This window comes from Propithecus coquereli, unplaced genomic scaffold (assembly GCF_000956105.1).
Source record: "Propithecus coquereli isolate 6110/MARCELLA unplaced genomic scaffold, Pcoq_1.0 Scaffold168, whole genome shotgun sequence".
Lineage (NCBI taxonomy): Eukaryota > Metazoa > Chordata > Mammalia > Primates > Indriidae > Propithecus > Propithecus coquereli.
Genome location: NW_012141413.1, coordinates 2,758,582 through 2,777,510, shown reverse-complemented (window position 1 = coordinate 2,777,510; position 18,929 = coordinate 2,758,582). Strand labels below are relative to the sequence as shown.

General features: G+C 53.2%; 1 protein-coding gene across 1 annotated transcript in view; it reads right to left on the bottom strand.

The window, feature by feature from the left end:
* The window catches only part of LOC105808114, a 47,062-nt gene that overhangs the window by 13,386 nt on the left and 14,747 nt on the right, over positions 1 to 18,929 (bottom strand). The window contains exons 5-9 of the mRNA XM_012641676.1: positions 17,493 to 17,928; positions 16,519 to 16,620; positions 15,138 to 15,262; positions 13,138 to 13,293; positions 7,199 to 7,331 (exon numbers count right to left, since the gene is read on the bottom strand). Of these exons, the coding sequence (XP_012497130.1) occupies positions 7,199 to 7,331; positions 13,138 to 13,293; positions 15,138 to 15,262; positions 16,519 to 16,620; positions 17,493 to 17,928 (952 nt within the window). The remainder of the gene's footprint in view (positions 1 to 7,198; positions 7,332 to 13,137; positions 13,294 to 15,137; positions 15,263 to 16,518; positions 16,621 to 17,492; positions 17,929 to 18,929) is intronic.

Sequence of the window (18,929 nt, the reverse complement as noted above, 5' to 3'; positions counted from 1 at the left end):
CGTCTCTACTAAAAATAGAAAGAAATTAGCTGGACAACTAAAAATATATAGAAAAAAATTAGCCGGGCATGGTGGCGTATGCCTATAGTCCCAGCTACTTGGGAGGCTGAGGCAAAAGGATTGCTTGAGCCCAGGAGTTTGAGGTTGCCGTGAGCTAGCCTGATGCCACGGCACTCTAGCCCGGGCAACAGAGTAAGACTCTGTCTCAAAAAAAAAAAAAAAAGATGATGAGCACAGCCTGGGTTGCAGAACCAAATCTTGTGTGCAGCAGAGAAAAGTTGCCCAGTGTGGTGGACTGGAGTATTTTGTCCCTCTGTGGTTCTCTGAAGCAGAGGAAGTCAGATTAAATTAAGAATTTTGATCAAGCTGTCTTCATGTAGCATGGGTAAGAAGAAAGTTTGTAAAACTCCCAGATGCTTATAGTCATTTTCTAGGTAAGACTTAAAACCGAACAACTGTATGTGCTAATCCAGTCCCTAATCCTTATTCCTACTTAGATGACCAACAGTGGCCCACTCTTGCACCTGCATATAGCTGATACAGGAAAACCTTGTCATTTTCAAAGCTGAATAGTGAGAAAAATACCAGAACAAGATATCCACTGTTGTGAAAAGAACAAAATAGAGAAAACCATTGTTAAAAGAATAAAATAGAGAAAAAGAATGGGAATACAAATGGAAGCTGATAAGCTTGTAGTTCATAGCTACAACTAGGCAGTAGGTGAATACTTTTACTAAATATTTCTTCATAAATTAAGAAAGGGATAAAATAAAAGCATGAATTAACATTAGAAAACCTGTTCATGTCAGTTATTACATTATGTCCATAGGAAGAAAAATCAAATATTGAAAACCAGTACCCATGATTGATTTTTATAAAATTTTATGCCACTAAGCTAGGAAAAAGCTGCTTTACCTTTACATGAGCACTGCATAAGAAATGCTTTTTTGTGGCACATGAATATGGTTATTTTTTTCTCATTTCAGATGTCCAGATGGTTGATGGTTTAATTGAGAGAAGCCAAGAAAGTCACAGTAGACATTTGAGGCAAGCTGTATTCACCAACTGCAACACACCTACAAAGGAGAGGGTGGCATTAGGAAATACGTGTAATTTGAGCTCACACCATATACCAATATTGATTATAAATAATGGAAAGTATTCAGTAGTGAGACCCGAGGAGCTTAACGTAGGTCAGAAGGAGCTTCTCCCTAGTAATCCTGATGGGATGAAGGCTTCAGAGAAACCTGATGTAATGTAATGGGGGAATCCCTCAGAGGTCCTGAGGATTTTAGTCAGCAACACAAGATTCAAACTGGGCAGCAACATTGTGAATATAATGCACAAGGGAAAGACTTTAACGTGGAGACAATATTATTAATGCATAAGCATGTTGATATGAGAAACACGACCTGTAAATGTCATGAATATGGAAAAACCTGTGATAAATCAGCTCCTGTTGCCCAAGAGATAACTCAGGTAGATAGGGAAACTTGTGAATGTCACGTATATGGCAAAACTTTCTCTACAAAGTTTAACCTTACTGAACCTCAGGAAAAAAACACAGGAGAGAAACCCTATAAATGTGGTGAATGTGAGAAATTCTTCTTTAGAAAATCAGTCCTTAGAAAACATCAGAGAACACATACGGGGCAAAAGCCCTATACATGTAATGAGTGTGATAAATCCTTCTGTCAGAAGCTAAGCTTCATTATGCATCAGAAAATCCACACAGGGGAAAAACCCTATGAATGTTATGAATGTGGAAAAACCTTTCGCCAAAAGTCAGCCCTTACTGTACATCACAGAATCCACACAGGCGAAAAACCCTATGCATGTAATGAATGTGGGAAAGCCTTCTGGGACAAGTTAGGTATCACTGTACATCAGAGAATGCACACAGGGGAAAAACCCTACAAGTGTAGTAAATGTTGGAGAACATTCCGTATGAAGTCAGTCCTCACAGTCCATCAGAGAACTCACACACAGGAAAAACCCTATGAATGCAGTGAATGTGGAAAATGCTTTGGCCAGAAGTCACACCTCAGGAACCATCAGAATGTTCACACAGGTGAGAAACCATATGAATGTAAAGAATGTAGAAAAACTTACTACTGCAAATCAGCTCTCAATGTACATCAGAGAACTCACACTGGTCAGAAACCCTATGAATGCAGAGAATGTGGAAAAACCTTTGACTGGAGGTCAACCCTCACTAGACATCAGAGAATTCACTCCAGTGAGAAACACTATGAATGTAACGAATGTGGGAAAACCTTTGGCTGGAAGTCAAACCTCACTGTGCATCGGGGTATTCACAGAGGTGAGAAACCATATGAATGTCAGGAATGTTCTACCGTAATTCAGACCTCACCAGACATCAAAGAACTCACACTGGTGAGAAACCATATGAGTGTGTTGATTGTGGAAAAACTTTTTTCCAGAAATCAACCCTCAGGATGCATCAGGATATTCACACAGATGAGAAGCCATATGAATGTAAAGAATGTAGAAAAACTTTCTCCCATATGTCAGTCCTCACTGTACCTCAAAGAACTCACACTGGTGAGAAACCCTACGTATGTAGTGAATGTGGGAAAACCTTTGGCCAGAAGTCACACCTCGGCAGACAATCAGAGAATTCACACAAGGGAGAAATCTTGTATGGGAGAGAGTGACTATGTGATCTCCAAAAACCATTCTCTTTTCTTTGGAACACACAGATAACCTGCATTTCTCAGCGTCCTAGTATTGTGTGCAGGGCCATGTAACACTGAGCTCTGTCCAGGGGAATATGGACAGAAATGATGAACATTACTTCCAGACCTGGCAACAGGAAATTGCTAATATGGTCTTCCCTGATTTTTCACACCATGTGTGACTAATGTTCAGACAATCCCCAGGGTGATCCTGGGGGCCAGGAAATTGACAAGCTCAGTATGATTTAAGAAGTCTCCCTTTTATACTTAGATGAATGAGAAATAAGTACCTGCTCTGTTGAGCCATTGTGTGATCTCTCTCCATTATAACAGCCCATTCTAGCTAATTCACTTTATGAAATTCTGAAAGAAATTAATTATCAGTGCTTGTGTATAACAACATTTGCACAGGAGAGAAACTTGTGTTGTCATCTTTTAGCCCCAAGTCACTGTTAAAAAGTCAGACAGTGTCTTATCAGTCAAGCACATCTTAATGAACACTGAGAATAAAGTAAGTCTTTATAAATCTTTTTAATGCGCCAAAGCTTTCTCTAAGACTTCCAACTTTTTTACTTCCCAGTATTTAAACAGAAGGGAAAACTATTAATTTATGTAATGTGGATGTAAATTTTCAAATAGAAATGTTAGATATACTATCAAGAATATTTTTAAGCTATTTGACAAAACAGTCATTAAATTTGAGAGGTGATATTCTCTGCTCGGGGACATTTGTCTATGTCTGGAGACAGTTTTAGTTGTCGTAACTGGAGTTCAGGAAGGATGCTGGTTAAGTGGCCTACGATTTACAGTGCAGCCCCCTCAAGTACGTAGGATGTACACATACAAGTATTCTGTAGTAAAAGAAATGTTTCGTAATGGAAGCCAGCATAACTGGGCAGAGAATATATACATTTACAGCAGTCATCTTCCACATTAAATACTATCCTCTTTTTGTCTTGTTGCATATATTAGTTCTAAAGTACATACTTTTCACCTATTTTTCTAGTGTATGTAAATTTACATGACCATCACTACTAAATTGTTCTTAAGATAATTCTTTTCCTAAAGTTCGAGGCTAACGTAGAGCCAGCCAGTGTGTCACATAGAAACGTTTCTATCAAAGTGCACTCATCAGGCACGTAATTTTTAAAAACTTAAGTCTGAATTAATATAAAAAGCTGTAGACAATAGTATTCATTCTATTCAGTATAAAGCAGTCCCTCGGGGGAAAATTTCCCCTTTGTTGCTGTTTCTCTGATCTTTAAATGGGCCAGCAGCGTAATTATGAGTTTGTGTGCCAAGTGCCGTGTAACTGGGGAACGTCTGTGTTTGTGTTTGCAGTGTGGAGCACTACACTGCGCCTTGCCAATAGTGGCAACGCAGTTAGTTCTGGCTCCACTTGTTATGTAAATAACTTGACTGTAATAGCCTGTCTGGGCTACTGCTTCTTCACATGCAAGAACGGAGTGATAGTAGACCCTGCCTCAAAGGGTCACTGTTAGGACTGTAGTAGCTTATTTTACATTGTTATAATGGAGTGCCTGAGGCTCAGTCATTTATGAGGAAAGAGGTTTATTTGGCTTATGGTTCTGCGGATTGTAAAAGAAACATGGTTTCAGCATCTACTTTTGGTGAGGGCCTCGGGAAGCTTTCATTCATGATGTAAGGCAAAAGGAGCCAGGGCGTCATGGTGAGAGGGTGTGCCAGTCTAGTCTTTCAGTTCCTTCACTCCGTGAACCTGCCCTGGCAAAGGTCACTAATTTCCACCATGCTGCAAAAAATGGCATCCTCATGTCCTCACTGATGGGACTTCTCTGCTGCATCTGATACTTCCATGAGGTCATTCCTCCCTCGGTGATCCTAGGCTGCCTCTCGCATTTGAGAAAAAGGCTTGATTGTTGTTGACACTCCTGTTCACACCCTAAATGAGACATTTCAGTCCCCTTTGAGATCCTGGGTAAAGAAGACAGGCATTTGTTGTATGTCCGGGTACCAGAATGGAGCAGGAAAATGAAGACAGGAGAAGGCATGGCATCACATCTGTGTCCATTCCCATCCTGAATGTTTTTGGTTCCTAGAGGAGCTGTGGACCTGAAGCATTGGACCTTTGCATGTCAGAACATGAGGAGTGTTGGCAGCAGGTCCTGGTGACAAAGGCTGACACCAAGAGGGTGAGTTTCATCACTCTCTTGAAAATGTCTGTGTGCCCATATGTGCTGGCTACCATTTCCACTATTTACATATTAATCATGATTTTAAAGACTTAGAGTTTTTAAACTTTTGGGTCATCTCTGTGTCTGCTTCTATTGATATCTTTGTCTCGACTGTGGGTTGTATTTTTATTTTTTTTTATTTTTTTTTTTATTTTTTTTCCCTTTTATTTCAGCATATTATGGGGGTACAGATGTTTAGGTTACGTATGTTGCCCTTGGTCCCCCCCACCAAGTCCGAGTTTCAAATATGTCCATCCTTCGGGTGGTGCACATTGCACTCCTTGTGTATACAAATACCCGTCCCCTCCTCCCTCTTCCCCCCTCCCCCGTGCCCAACATCCAATAGATGTTATTCTTATATGTGCATTTATGTGTTGATTAGTTAATACCAATTTGATGGTGAGTACAAATGGATCCCGTTCTTCTTCTCTTGTGGTGCCCCACTTTGGATAATGGGCTTAAATTTAATCTAGGAAAGTATAAGAGGTGCTAGATCACTGTCGTTTCTTATGATTGAGTAATATTCCATTGTAAACATATACCAAATTTTGATAATCCACTCATGGATTGATGGGCACTTGGGTTGTTTCCACATTCTTGCAATAGTGAATTGTGCTGCCATAAACATTCGGGTGCAGATGTCTTTATCGTAGAATGTTTTGTGCTTTTTTGGGTAGATGCCTCATAGTGCTATTGCTGGATCGAATGGTATTTTTTAATTTACTTTTAATTTCAAAATATTAAGGTGGTACCAGTGTTTTTATTACATGGATATCTTGTATAATACTTAGGTCTGGGCTTTTGGTGTGCCCATCACCAGAATAGTGTTCACTGTACCCAGTAGGTAAGTTTTTATCCCACACCCACCCTTCTGCCCTCCTCCCCCCTTTTTGGTTCCTAATGTCCTTTATATCTCTTTCTGCCCGTGTGTGCCCATTGTTTAGCTCCCACTTATTAGTGAGAGAATATGGTGTTTATTTTTCCATTCCTGAGATACCTCACTTAGGATAACAGCCTGTATTTTTATTTTCTTAATGATTACTTTTGAAGAGCAAATGTTTTAAATTTTGATAAAGTAAAATTTATCATTTTTAATAGTGATTTTGGTGTCATAAAAACTTCGTCCAACTCAAGATCGCAGAGATTTTATTCTATGTTTTCTTCGAGAAGTGTCATAAATTTAGGTCTAGGATGGATTTTGAGTTAATTTTATGTACGGCATGAAGCAGTCCTGAGTAATTTTTGTGCAGGTGTGGAGAACTCGATAGTTCTTTCTTTTCCATGCGGATATGCACTCATTTCAGTCCTGTTTGTTGAAGCTGTCATTCGCCCCCATCCAGTTACCTTGATATCTCTGGTTAGAATTAATTGACCCTGAATGAAAGGTTCAAGGGTAGACCTCTATTCTGTTCCACTTGTCTGTAGGTCTGTCTTTATGTCAGGATCACACTGTCTTTATCACTACAGCTTTACGGTAAAACTGGATGTCTGGTTGTGTAAGTTCTGCAATTTTGTTCTTTTTCAAAATTGTTTTGCCTGGTATAGTCGTCTAGATCCTCTGAATTTCCACACACATGTTAGGATCAGCTTGTCATTTCCACTAAAAAAGGGCCTGCCAGGGTCAGTAGGAATTGTGATTAGTCTGTAGATCAGTTTAGGGGAAAACTGCTCTTTAACAATATTTTTTTTGCAATCTGTGAATGCTGTATATCTTTCCATTTAATGGATTGTCTTCAACTTCTCTCAGCCATGGTTTATAGCTTTCGGGGTATATATTTGCACCAGTTTTGTTAAATTTGTTCTTTTTGATAATATTGTGAAGGGAATAGCTTTTAAATAGAACTCAGATTTTTCATTGCCAGTGTATAGAAATGACTAAGTGTTGCATCTTGATATTGTGCCCTGCAACCTTGCTAAGCTACTTTATTATTTCAACTGGTTTTAAATTTATTTTTCGGGATTTTGTTGCCTGCAAATAAACACGGTTTTACTTTGTATTCTGTATGCCTTCATTTTTCCTGCTCTTTTGTGCTGGCTGGAACGTTAGTGCAGTGTCCAAAGTGGTGGGAGGAGGCATGCTCGCTGTCCCCAGTCCTGGGAGAAGCGTTGAGCCTTCCTGTGACCACACACTCATGTAGCCACACACATAACCTCACACACCACACACACCATACAGACACACACAGCCTCACACGGAGACAGGTGCACACACATCACAGAGTCTTAGGGCCATACCAAGAAGGAAGCAAAGGAGTGTGGCTGTGGGGTCCCCAGCCCTGGACAGACTTGAGGCGCAGGGACAGCGGTGCCTGGTCAGTTCCTTCCTCCGTGCGCACTGGTGGATCCGTCTCGGCTATGCTCTCCAATTGCTCTTTGCGGTTCTGTGTGATATATTCGAACGTGCTCAACTTCCTGGACACTAGACGGGAAGGAGGACAGGGCAGGGTCCCCAACCCGCAGCCGTGCACAGCGTCCCCACGACAGCTCAGCTCTGCCTGCTACGAGGCCCTGTGTGGCCAGGACAGGGTGCAGCTGCCTTGTGGTCCCTGCTCTGCCGCCAGCTGAGGAGGCACGCGGGCATGCGGGGGGCCTGGGGCAGGGGCTCTTCTGTGTCTGCTGCCCCCCGAGGGACCACGCCTGGCCGGCATTGCGAGCGTGGGTGGCAGCAGAGGGGGCCACCCCAGAGCCCCGCATCACTGGAGGGCAGCTTGGGAAGGGCCACTGTGTCTGAGGGTCCAGGCAGCCGGTGGGGGGTCCTGGCGTCTGGACGCGGTGTGCTGTGCACCTCGGGGGGTGCACAGACAGGACTGTGGGGCGGGACTGGCTGCACAGGTGCTGCCACCAGCCTGAGGCCACACTGCTGGGTCCTGGGACCACACAGCCCCGTGGGTGCTCGCGTACCGGGCGTTGCAAAGGGACGCCTCCCTAAGGCATTTTTTGTTCTCTCCCCAATACCTCAGCCTTTCAGAGGTGCAGCCTAAAGAGCAGACTTGACCAGCTTCTGCACGGGCCCCTGGCGACTCACCACCGTCACCAGCAGCTCACTCTCGAACAGGACACCGCAGACCCCATGCCTTCCAGCCCCACAAAACCTGGCCTGCTACAAATGCCCTCACCCTCCCCTCCCGTGCCACGGCCGACATTGCTTGCATCCAGGCTTGCCTCCTCCTCCCTTGGCAGTGCTCCTGGCCTCACTCATCGCCTTTCTGTGTGGACAGCAACCAGGCCAGGCCGGACCCCCTTGGATTTGGTGACAGAGCAGACGCCGGCCCGAGAGGTGAGTGTGGAGCCCTGGCAGGGGCCGCCAGCTCGGTCTTTGCCTCCAGCGGGGGCAGAAGCACCCCAGGGCGTGAGACGTGTTTATCAATAAAGGAGCGATATTGATAAAAATGGGTTCTGTGCCTATTGCAGCCACGTGCTTCCTTGGAGAAGCCAAACTTTCCTTTTTCTTTCCCTAAAAACCAACAAACATGAGAACAGATGGTTTATACTTATTTCTAGAAAATGAAGAGGGCTGCCCCCGAAGTCCATTTGCAGCTCAGGGCCTGAAGGGTCAGCAGCCCCGCCTGTGCCCGGAGGGTTCCTGCGAAGGTTTTGTTCTTGGGCCTGACTCATCTGCCTCGATTGACTCCCGGGCTGTCATTTCTTCCTCGGCCCCTCGCAGCTTGTGTCATGGCTTGAGCACACAAACTTGCCTTTGTTTGTATTCTATTTAAAATACTCGCTCTTGTGCCCGGGTTTGCAGAAATACCGTCAAAGCCGGATCGTAAGCACGCCCTGGAACCTTCCGGAGGCCGCGCTCAGCCTGGGTAAGTGCCACGGGAAACAGTTAACACACTGACTGCCACACTAAAAACAAAGAAAGAGAGAAAGAAAGAAAATTTCCCTGGGGCCATGGAGTTTTGTTAAAACAACACGATCCTTTCTAATTTGTTATTTTTTATTGTTTTCTATGTGTGAGTCATATGCAATGCAATCCACATTGTTAGAATTAAATTGTCGATATTACTCGTAACAATAAGAACATCAACAAGTAAGATTTTCATGAACCAACTGCAGGGTTTTGCTTCATGCGGCCCTGGGCTCAAAACCAGCCTGAGTTAAATACAGTCATTGTGTTAAACTGATAAAGTAGAGGGGGAGAGACAGCCACAAGCTTCAGACCTTCCAGCGGGAACCTGATGCCAGGCGACTGTCCCCCGGTGTGACCGGACGCTCCCTCAGCTCCGGCGCCTGGGAAACCCTGTGCTTCCTGAGCTCAGCCAGCGGGTTTGCTCCTCATAGCTCTGGTTGGCACCCCGTGGCACACGCCTTCCCAGGGATCGCATCCTTGCCATGCTGAGCTGAGGACTCACTGGGGAGTCTGTCCCCTGAGCTTCAGTGGCTCCCAACAGCCCACCCTGGGTGCTCAGGCCTTGTGGCCCCAACCCTGAGTGGCAGTTGGGCCTGGCAACTGCCGCCCAACGAACAGAACACAGAGGTGGTGCTGGGACGCCGCTGCCCGGAGTGAGAGGAGCGCACAGAAGGCCGACTCGCACTGCCCTGGCGCGAGCTCTCCGGCCTCCCGCTTGCTCACCCGCTCGGATGGGCGCCCTAGGAGAGCCCACGGGGCTCAGAGTGAAGGAGAAGGTGGCTCCTGGCTGGCAGCCCAAAAGGAACTGCTCTGATCCCCACCTTACGGGGACTCAGGGCAGACCCCCCAGCCTGCAGGTGAGAGCGCAGCAGCACGCGGTGGCAGCCTTGTGAGGGACCCTGCGCAGAAGGCCCCGCTCCAGCACTGGACTCCTGACCACACAAACCGGTAGGTAAAAAATAGGTGTAGTTTTAAGCTGCTACATTTTAGGGTAGTTTTACTATGACTGATGATAACTAATACATCACCTTTGTCCTGGAAATCTATTCTTCGATGTGCAAACACCCTAACGTCAGCGTGTGCCTGACTGGTCAGGAGAACCTGGCTGGGCTGTCCTCCCTCTCGAAGGGGGAGCAGGCCCCACGCCAGCCTGCCCGTCCTCAACTCACCCCCGCTGGCCACTAGGTCCTGCCGGGTTTGAGACGGTCCTCGCATCTCACCGCATCTGTCCTGTGAACTCATCACTCATGTCTGGACTGGCAGCAGCAGGCTCCGGGCCGGCTTGCTGCCCCTGGTGTGTCCCTCCAGGCTGGGGACACACGGCTGCAGGGTGCTAGCTCCCAGGGCGCTGTCACTGCTCTCCCCACACTGTCAGTGTGCTCCGGTGCTTCCGGAAGAGCCTCAGCAAGTGGGACTTGCGGGTTCTGTGGTTCTCTGGCTCTGCAGAGGACGCCCCCACACTAGACAAGCTCGAGTGACCACAGCAGGCCGCCGCTGGTGCCGTCCTCTCATGGAGGCCACAGACGCGGGCGGGGTGTGCTGGCAGGGTGGCTGCACTGCCTTGCAGTGGGCGTCCGGGGCCTCTTCCTCAGCCCCGCCTGCTCAAGCGCAGGTGCCCGGGCAGCCTCACGGCCCTGGGGCTGTGCTGCCCAGCCCAGAGTCACAGTCCCCTGGGTCCAGAGGTGGCTGACCCCCCAGGGCCAGCTGGACCGAGACCAGGGTCAGCTTTTGGGGAGGAGGCCATTAGGTGCGCCCCCCACCACCACGCCAGCACTGAGCAGAGCTGGCCGCAGCTCTGCCTCCCCCTCGATTCCCCCTGGGAGCCCCCAGGAGTCCTTCTCAGAGCCCCTCAGGCTGTGGACGAGCCGAGTCCAGCGTCAAGGGCCTGTGGCCAAGGCAAGTTGGGCTGAGGAGTCGCCTGACGGGCAAAGCTGGGAAACGCCTGGCTGTCCTGGAGGCAAGCGTGCTGGCCGCAGAGCCACCTGCATGTCCCTTCCTGTCTCTGTGGCTCAAGGAGCCTGTCGGAAACACCACCGCCTGGCTGAGGACCAGCCCGGGCTTCCCTTCAAATGCTCCCACGTCCCTGGTCCCCTGACGCTTCCCCGAGGCTCTAGCCCTGACGGAGGCTGCCGGGGCAGAGCTGCTCCCAGTCCCCGGCGTGAGGTGCGCGCCCTGCAGAGGACGGGAAGGGACTGGCCGGCTCCGCAAGAGCTGCAAAGACTTGGTCTCCTGGGACCAGCACATCCTTGAGGGAAGCAGCCTGTGTGCTGTGTCCCCAAATGCCACCAGTGTGGACGCCTCCACCGGCCTCGGGCAGAGCGCCTGGGCAGGGCAGCCAGGGCGTGAAGCAACAGGCGAGGCGTCTACACCTGTGGTCTAGGCACAGAGGTGCCCATTCTGCCTGCTGGGGGATGTGGCCAGGTATCCAGGAGCGAGAAGGGTACTGGTGTCAGGCCCTCTGGTTCCAGCCCAGGCTGCTTCCCGTGTGGCCTTCAGAGCCTCCGCATTCCCAACCAAAAGGGGGAAGATGTGGAAGGCGGTCAGCTCTGGGCACGCCCTCTGGGTGAGGTCCCGTGGGGCCCGTTGCTAGTGGAACGTCTCACATGCAAAGTGCAGCCAGCATGGGCAGGTGGCACTGGTGCTCTGGCACATCCGTGGGTCCCACCCCCTCTAGTTCCACTCTGAGCAGAAGCAGAGTCCACCAGGCTGGGCGCTGTCCCCGGGACCTCTCCGCCTCTGCTCTCTGCTTGCCCCAGAGGCCCCCGCACCCAGCTGGTGTGCCCTGCCTGTGCCTCCACCTCTGGCGAGCGCTCCCTGCCCACTGACGCACACCAGCCCCAAGGCGCTCAGCACACGGGGCATCAAAGCAATTTCCACTGGGAATCAATTTTTACCACAAAATTGAGAAAAAAAAAAAAGAGTGACAAGTACTGAGTTGGCATTACCAGACAGGTCGGCCCCACTGGCCTGAGGCATGTGTGGGCAGGACCGTGTGGTCCCAAGACGCACGGCTCTGGCTCAGTTGGTTCTGCTTTGTTGGGGGACAGTCGCCCCAACTCTAAGGTCTGAGAACGAGAGATTCCTTGATAAAGGAGGAGATGAATTCTGCATGGGATAAATCTCCAGGAAAGACCTCATCACTGGTAAACCCAAACCATTTAAATGTAAGGGAAACTTCTACACAATTTTAGAAAGTAGTATTTTCTAAAATTCCTGATTATAACAGAGGCAGAAGGTTTTGAAGGCAGCCACGACTCCTCACTCTTCAGGGTTTAAGCTGCAAGGAATGGGCCAGGAGCTGCCCAGCCCTCCCCTGGCCACGACATCTGCAGACCAGGCAGCAGGCAACCTTCCATCCAAACAGACGCGCCTCCGCGAAATCGCGTCTGAGGCTGCGGTTCTGTTCCAGTCAGTAAACGTACACGAAGCACCTTCTACACACACGCACTGACTGTGCCGTTCCTAATGAACATTCTGAAAACATAGCTTTGAGAATTGTGCCCACACCGGTTTAATCCAGTCGTCGTCATTGTACTCGTTTAAAAATTTCCAAGCCTCGGGCAAGACGACAGTAACCCCAAGATTTCCATTAGAAATGTGTGCTCTAAAATATTCTCTGGTTGTATGGTGATAGTGGTTTGTGGGAACAGGGGCTTTCTCAGTGAGGGGAGTTTACTTTGTGCCAGACACTGTCCCCACTACCGCAGGCCGGGGCCACCCTGGGCCAAGGGGGTGGGGTGAGACGAGAGCCCACCCTGCCTGGCTCTCTCCACCCCGGAGGGGATGGACAGGGCGTTCGCAGGAGCCTGGAGCCGCTCCGGCCTGGCCGCTGGCCCCTGTGATATCCTCTGAGACTGCTGCCCAGGGGCTGACCCACTGTGGCAGAGAACTGGTGTGCCAGAAGGAGGGACGTGGTTGTTACTTCCAAAAAAAAGCTTCCTGCCATGGAAGAAACTCCACCTTCCCCTGTCCCGCATGACGAAGCGCCTGCCAAACCCCTCTCTGCCTCAGTGCTTGTTAGCAGATAACCTGTCCATGGAGACTAGTCATTTTCATTGCTAGAATTTCCATTCAGTGCTTTTAAAAATCCACCTATTCTTTCTTCATAATGTCCTATTTTTGCCTAGTAGGTTCTATTCCTTTGTCTCTTTGAACATTTTAAATCTATTAATTTGGAAACCTCTCTTGTGTTTTCTGCAGGTCTTGGAACATGAATTCAGCTCCTGGCTGGACCTGCTGAGCCTCTGGTGGCATTTCTTTTCTTCCTGTGATTTGTCCATTTTGCCTATGATCTCATTTCTGGCAAGGGCTGGCCTAGGAGCCGCCTGCCTGGGACAGGTGGAGACATGAGGGCGGGGCTGGGGACACGTACTCAGGTAGAGGTAGAAGATCAGTAGATGCCTGATGACGATGAGGCTGCCAGTGTCTAGCAGGACGGTGGAAATGAGGATGCATAACATGACATGCGTATCAACTGCGACGGGGAAGAAGGGCAGGAACCGCAGCCATGTGTTGGTGCCCCTGAGATCTGTGGAGACAGAGGCCCCGTCTGTCCAGCCCCTGCTGACGCAGCAGCCCTCGGATCAGCCTGGGGTGCCGCCCCACCCGGCGTGACTGCCTCGCCCAGGCCCGGCCCCTCCTGACCGCAGCTGCTGTCACAGTCCCCACTCCAGAGCGCAGGAGGGAAACCGAGTGCCCAGGTTACAAGCCCGGCCCCGCTGGCCCAACACCCACGCCCTGCACAGGCCCACCTGCCTCCCTGGGCCCCTCCATTCTCAACCAGGGGGCCACAGGCCTCACCTGGGGGCATCTCTAGGATGGCTCTCGGGACCCTGGGGCAGCCAATATTCAAAGCCATACCACTTCCAAAAACCAGGTGTGAGAAAGTGGCCGGGGCTTCATGGGGCTAGGCTGGACCCCACTCCGCCAGCAATGTCACGATGGGTCCAGCTCAAGGGAGCGAAGCAGAGAGACTTGGCTTTTCTCAGGGACCTGGTGGGGATGAAGCCCTGTGGAATCTTCCAGAACAGTAAACGCAGGAAATCGCCTCAGTCCACAGTCAGGAACTTGCATAGCGCCAATCACACTCCCGTGCAGAACCGGCGTGTTCCCAGAGAGAAGCCATGGCCAACAGCTCTGCCTTCCATCCCTCCCTCCTTGCATCCTACCGAGCGAGAGGCCAGGCAGCGTGGAGGCTGTCTGGGAAGACGACTCCTTAATGCACCAGGCAGTGGCGCGGGGCTCGAGGGCGGGCGCACCCAGTGGAGCCCCCTCAGAAAGCTTCAGGAGCGTCTGAGCAGCCCTGGGGGTCACAGTCGGCTGTTCCCAGCGGGTGGAGGAGCTGAAGGGCCTTCCACACAGGAGGGGCAGAGCTCACTCTTGAAAGAGCATTGCACCATGTTGGCTCTGGGAATGTTCTAGAATGAGTGATGTGCAGGTCCTGGCCCTCTTGCTGTGTGGGCTGGGCTCTGACGCCCTACAGAAGCCATGCCTGGGGCTGGCACAGGTGGCCTCGATCCAACCCCAGGACAGGGAGACGAGGCGGCTGCGATCTGACCCCGAGTGACGGCTCCTCCTCAGATGCTCAAAGGTCAGGGTCCTGTGGCTGTCACGACAGACGGCCAACCCTGGGGGGCTTCGGCAACATCATCCTTTCACGTATGAGGCCAAGTCTGAGAAGCAGGTGTTCCGGGCTGCGCTCCCTCCAGAGGCTCGAAGGGAGGCTCCTTCCTGCCTCTTCCAGCTCCTGGGGCTCCAGGCATCCTTGGCTTGTGGCCGCATCACTCCAGTCTCTGCCTCCGTCTCCATGGGGCTTCTCCTCCATGTCTGTCTCTTATGAGGACACTTGTCACTGGATTTGGGTCCTCCCAGATAACCCAGGATGATCTCCTCATCTCAAGATCCTTAATCACATTTGCAAAGACCCTTTCTCCCATAAGGTGACTGTTACAGGTCCGGGGTTAGGACGTGGACACCTCTCTGGAGGCCACATTGAGCCCCACACGCCTCTCCCTCTGCTACTGCAGACATCTGCTCCCCAGGCCCGGGCGCCTGGGCACGCTCAGCAGAGAGCGCCATGGAGCTGCCCCTCCGAGCCCACGCCCTGCACCACCAGCCCCATCCGCTCTCCCCTCTCCTGCAGGGGGCGCCCGCCTTCCCCGCGCCCGGGGGCTGGGCAGGACAGGGCCATCGACGCCTGCAAGGGGTGCCCAGCCAGGACACAGGCCTTGCCGGCTCTGGCCCTCGCCCTCCCGCTGGTGCCAGCTGGGCTGACCCCTCCCAGAATCAACACTCTCGCCCCGGAAGGTGGCTGGAGCGTGGGCTGGAGGCCGAGTGTGGACACAGCAGCCCCAGAGCATGGCGGCAGCAAACCTGTCCACTCCGGGTCCGCGCGGAGCTGGTCTGGGTCCGTGTAGAACTGCACGAAGACGTACAGCAGGACGGCTGTGACGCAGACCAGGCCGACCGAGGCCGAGGTCACCAAGCTGAAGAAGAACCTGAGGAAGAGGCAGAGGCTGGGGCCGGGGCACATGAGCCAGCCGAGGACCGACGGGCCAGGGGCTGGCAGGCCACCCGTGAAGAGAGGGCCCTGAGCACTCCCGCCGCCCTCCGGCCCGCCCTGCTCTGTGCCCCACCTCTCACCGTTCCCCGTCCTCTGGGCAGATGGCCCTGACTGGCGATGACTGTTGGTCACACTGAGAGTTCCACACTGCCTCGCAGTTTCCACAGTGCTGTCTGCAGACATGACTTCATTTGATCTCGCCAGGGGGGTTTTGGGGGGGGGGGCCGGCCTTTTTCACAAGTAGGGAAACTGAGGCTTGTAGACACTGCCTGTCATGCCCAGGCCAACCTGGCCAGCTGGGCGTGGCCAGCCCCAGGGTCAGAGCTGCGTCCGCAGTGCCCACCCCTTGCTTTGTACAGACCAAAGAGGCATCTTCCCAGCTGAGGAACCAGACCCTGCCATGATCCAGCATCCAGCCCCAGGAGGCAGCAGGCCGGCCATGGCCAGCGCCAGCGCAAGCGGGAGGATCCGCCCGCCTCTGGCCACCTGGCGCTGCCCCTCTCCAGGGGAGGAGGAGGGGCGGGGCCGCCCAGCTCCCTCCTAGTCGTGCAATTCCGCCCGGACACTCGTTCTCTCCTGCGTCTCCGGGTCTCCCGTGCAGCATGGCGGGTGGGCAGAGGGAGCTGAATCTCCACAGCACATGCTGACACTCGGCCTGGACCGGCAGCCTGCTCTCGCGCCCCAGCCGAGGCACCTCTCAGATCCGGCACAGATTAGCAGGGGATCTTCATGTGCTGATGGACAACCTGGCTCGGAACGCGGGGCCCCGAGAGCCCCGCAGAGCCTCTGCCCTGTGTGCGGGGGAAATGCTTGCTCCGTGCTCCGCGGTCTGACCACCTGCTCTCAGAGGTCACGGCCTTGGCACAGAGGAGGCGACTTCAGGGGCCTCGGCCTGCCTGTGACCCTTGGGCGGGGCTGGCACCTTGCTGTCCATAATGGGGTCCCTAAGGATTGATTCCGTGGGATGAGCTAGACCTGGCATGTCCAAGGGGTGCTCCACAAACACGTGTCAGAACAGAGCAGGAGACCAGAGGGGCAAGGACGCTGAGCTGTGCCATGCAGGGGGACAGGAACGTGGTTCCAAGAGGACCCCTCCTGTCCACAGCCCCCCCACCCTCTCACCCACAAAAACCCCACTCCCTCCTGCGTGCCCACTGTGGCCTCTGTGGGCCGTCCTCGGCCCCTCCTCACCGGCAGTTCCTGGTGCCCACGCAGTAGCTCAGCCATTTGCAGTGGCGGTCAAAGCCTGTCTCACACTTGTTGCAAGAGCTACAATGTTTTGCTTTCAGGCTCCTGGAAGGAAGAGTTGAGGAAGCGCCTGTCAGCCTTGTGTTCAGGCTGGGGTGAGATCAGAGCCCTGTCCTCAGGCCTGGGGTGCCACAGGGGACCAGCCCCATGTGGCATGGGGAGTGGGTGCCCAGCAGGGAACTGGAGGCCCACTGAGGCCTCTCCCTGGGGCCAGGGGAGGGCAGCAGAGGCCCGCGGGGGAGCAGGAGAGACAGGGACAGCTGTGGGTGGCAATAGCTGCTGCAGAGGGGGAGGAATCCCCATGCCCCAGGGGCGGGCGCCACTCTGAAGGGACACCCCCAGCCTCCCTGTGACCCCCACACACACACTCGGTGAGGGCCCGGAGGAGGCCACGCCTGCCACGTGGTGCTGGGAGTCGAGGCTGCGGCCTGCATCCCCCCTGTGCCTACCGGCTGCCCCGCAGCCTCACGCAGCCCTGCAGCCCCCGGCCCCAGGCTGCCCACAGATGTGCCCAAGGCCCCGGAGACCCTGACCAGCCACCAGTTTCCCTCCTCCCTGGGGAGGGGGAAGGAGGCTCTTCCTGGAAACCCCAAGAAAGACAGCCCTCCCTTGCCCTGGACTAGGGGGGACTGAGAATAAAACGTCCTAGGGACAGACACCCATGTGCCAGCCCCGCCCCAGGGTCAAAGGCTGGAATGCTTTGCAGCGCAATCGCCTGTGCGGAAGCAGACACACGGCCCTCGCGCCGGCCGGTCCGCCTCAGAAGCAGGAGCAGCAGCAACATCCACCTCCCTGGGCAGAGCCGAGAGTTTCAAGGCAGCACCTGCCGGGCTCCGACCCTGAGAGGCCAACAGCCTCCGAGCCCCCACGCCCCGGAGGTGACCCCCACCCCGGGGCTCCGCGTGAGGGGCACTCACACGAAGACCTCGCACAGGTGACAATATTGGTCTTCAATCACATGCTCGTGCTTAGAACGGTCAGAAGGGGGCATTAAGTCCAGGTGGTTCTTCAGTCTCATGTTGGGCTCGGCAGGATCGATGGTGGCGGTGATCGAGTGGATGATGACATGGAAGAAAGATGCTCTGCCAGTCACTGGGAGGGGTCGAGGAAGAACGCGGCCCTGGCCGGTGGTCAGCACCGCCACAGACGAGTGCTGCGCACCCGGGCCCCGCTTTGGCTCATTGCTGTTCCTCCCCGTGTGCCTCCCGCGGCGGGCGCGTCGCCACACAGAAGGCACCACGGCTGGCCAGGATGACGCAGCAGTGGCTGTGCTCGCCCTGCGCACGCGGCCCGACCGGCCAGGACAGGCCACGTGGGATGCTGTGGGGCCCCTTCGTCCCAGAGCTGTGAGCACTGCGGTGGGAAGAAGGGGGCAGGAAGGGGCAGAAATCCAAGGACCCAACCCCGTCAGCCTAGGCCACGCGGGTGCTCTCTCCCCAGGGCCTCGGACGCTCAGGGTCCCTCTGACTCGTCTCAAGGGCGGCCAGAATGTCTCTCTCTCTGGGCCCTGCGCTGTCCAGCCTGGCTCGAGTGGCCATGTGCTGAAAGAGTCTTTGTCCCCTGGAGCCAGGACACAGCTGTAAAGAGGAAAATCAGCCCTCAGACCCCCTCCCCTCCTCTCCAGCTGGGACCCACACACCTTCACCTAGACGGAGCAGAGGGGTGGAGAGTGCAGGGGCCACACGTCACCCCCGCCTGCCCTGGTCCAACCTCTGAGCCAGGGGACTCCAAGGGGCTCCTCTGCAGTGTGGCCTGGGCTTGGTGCTGGGGCGTAGGGTGCTCCTCCTGTCCCCAGAGGAGGGGAATGAAGGCTGCTGGCCGCGTGCCAAAGGCTCTATAGGGGTTTTAGCAGAAAGGGCCACAGGCGGGGCAAGTCCCAAGCCAGGAGAGGGGATGGCTGTGAGTCCTGACCAAAGCGCCTTCTCCATAGACACCTGCACACACCCCATGTACACCTGTGCAGCCCCCCCACAGACCCCTGCACACCTGCACACACCCCATATGCACCTGTACAGCCCCCCCACACACCCCGCACACCTCACATACCCCGATTACACCTGTGCAGCCCCCACACACACCCCGCACACCTGCACACACCCCATATACACCTGTGCAGCCCCCACACATACCCCACACACCTGCACACACCCCATATACACCTGTGCAGCCCCACACACACCCCACACACCTCACACACCCCATATACACCTGTACAGCCCCGCCCACACCCTGCACACCTGCACACACCCCATATACACCTGTGCAGCCCCCCACACACACTCCGCACACCTCACATACCCCATATACACCTATACAGCCCACGCACACACCCCGCACACCTGCACACACCCCAT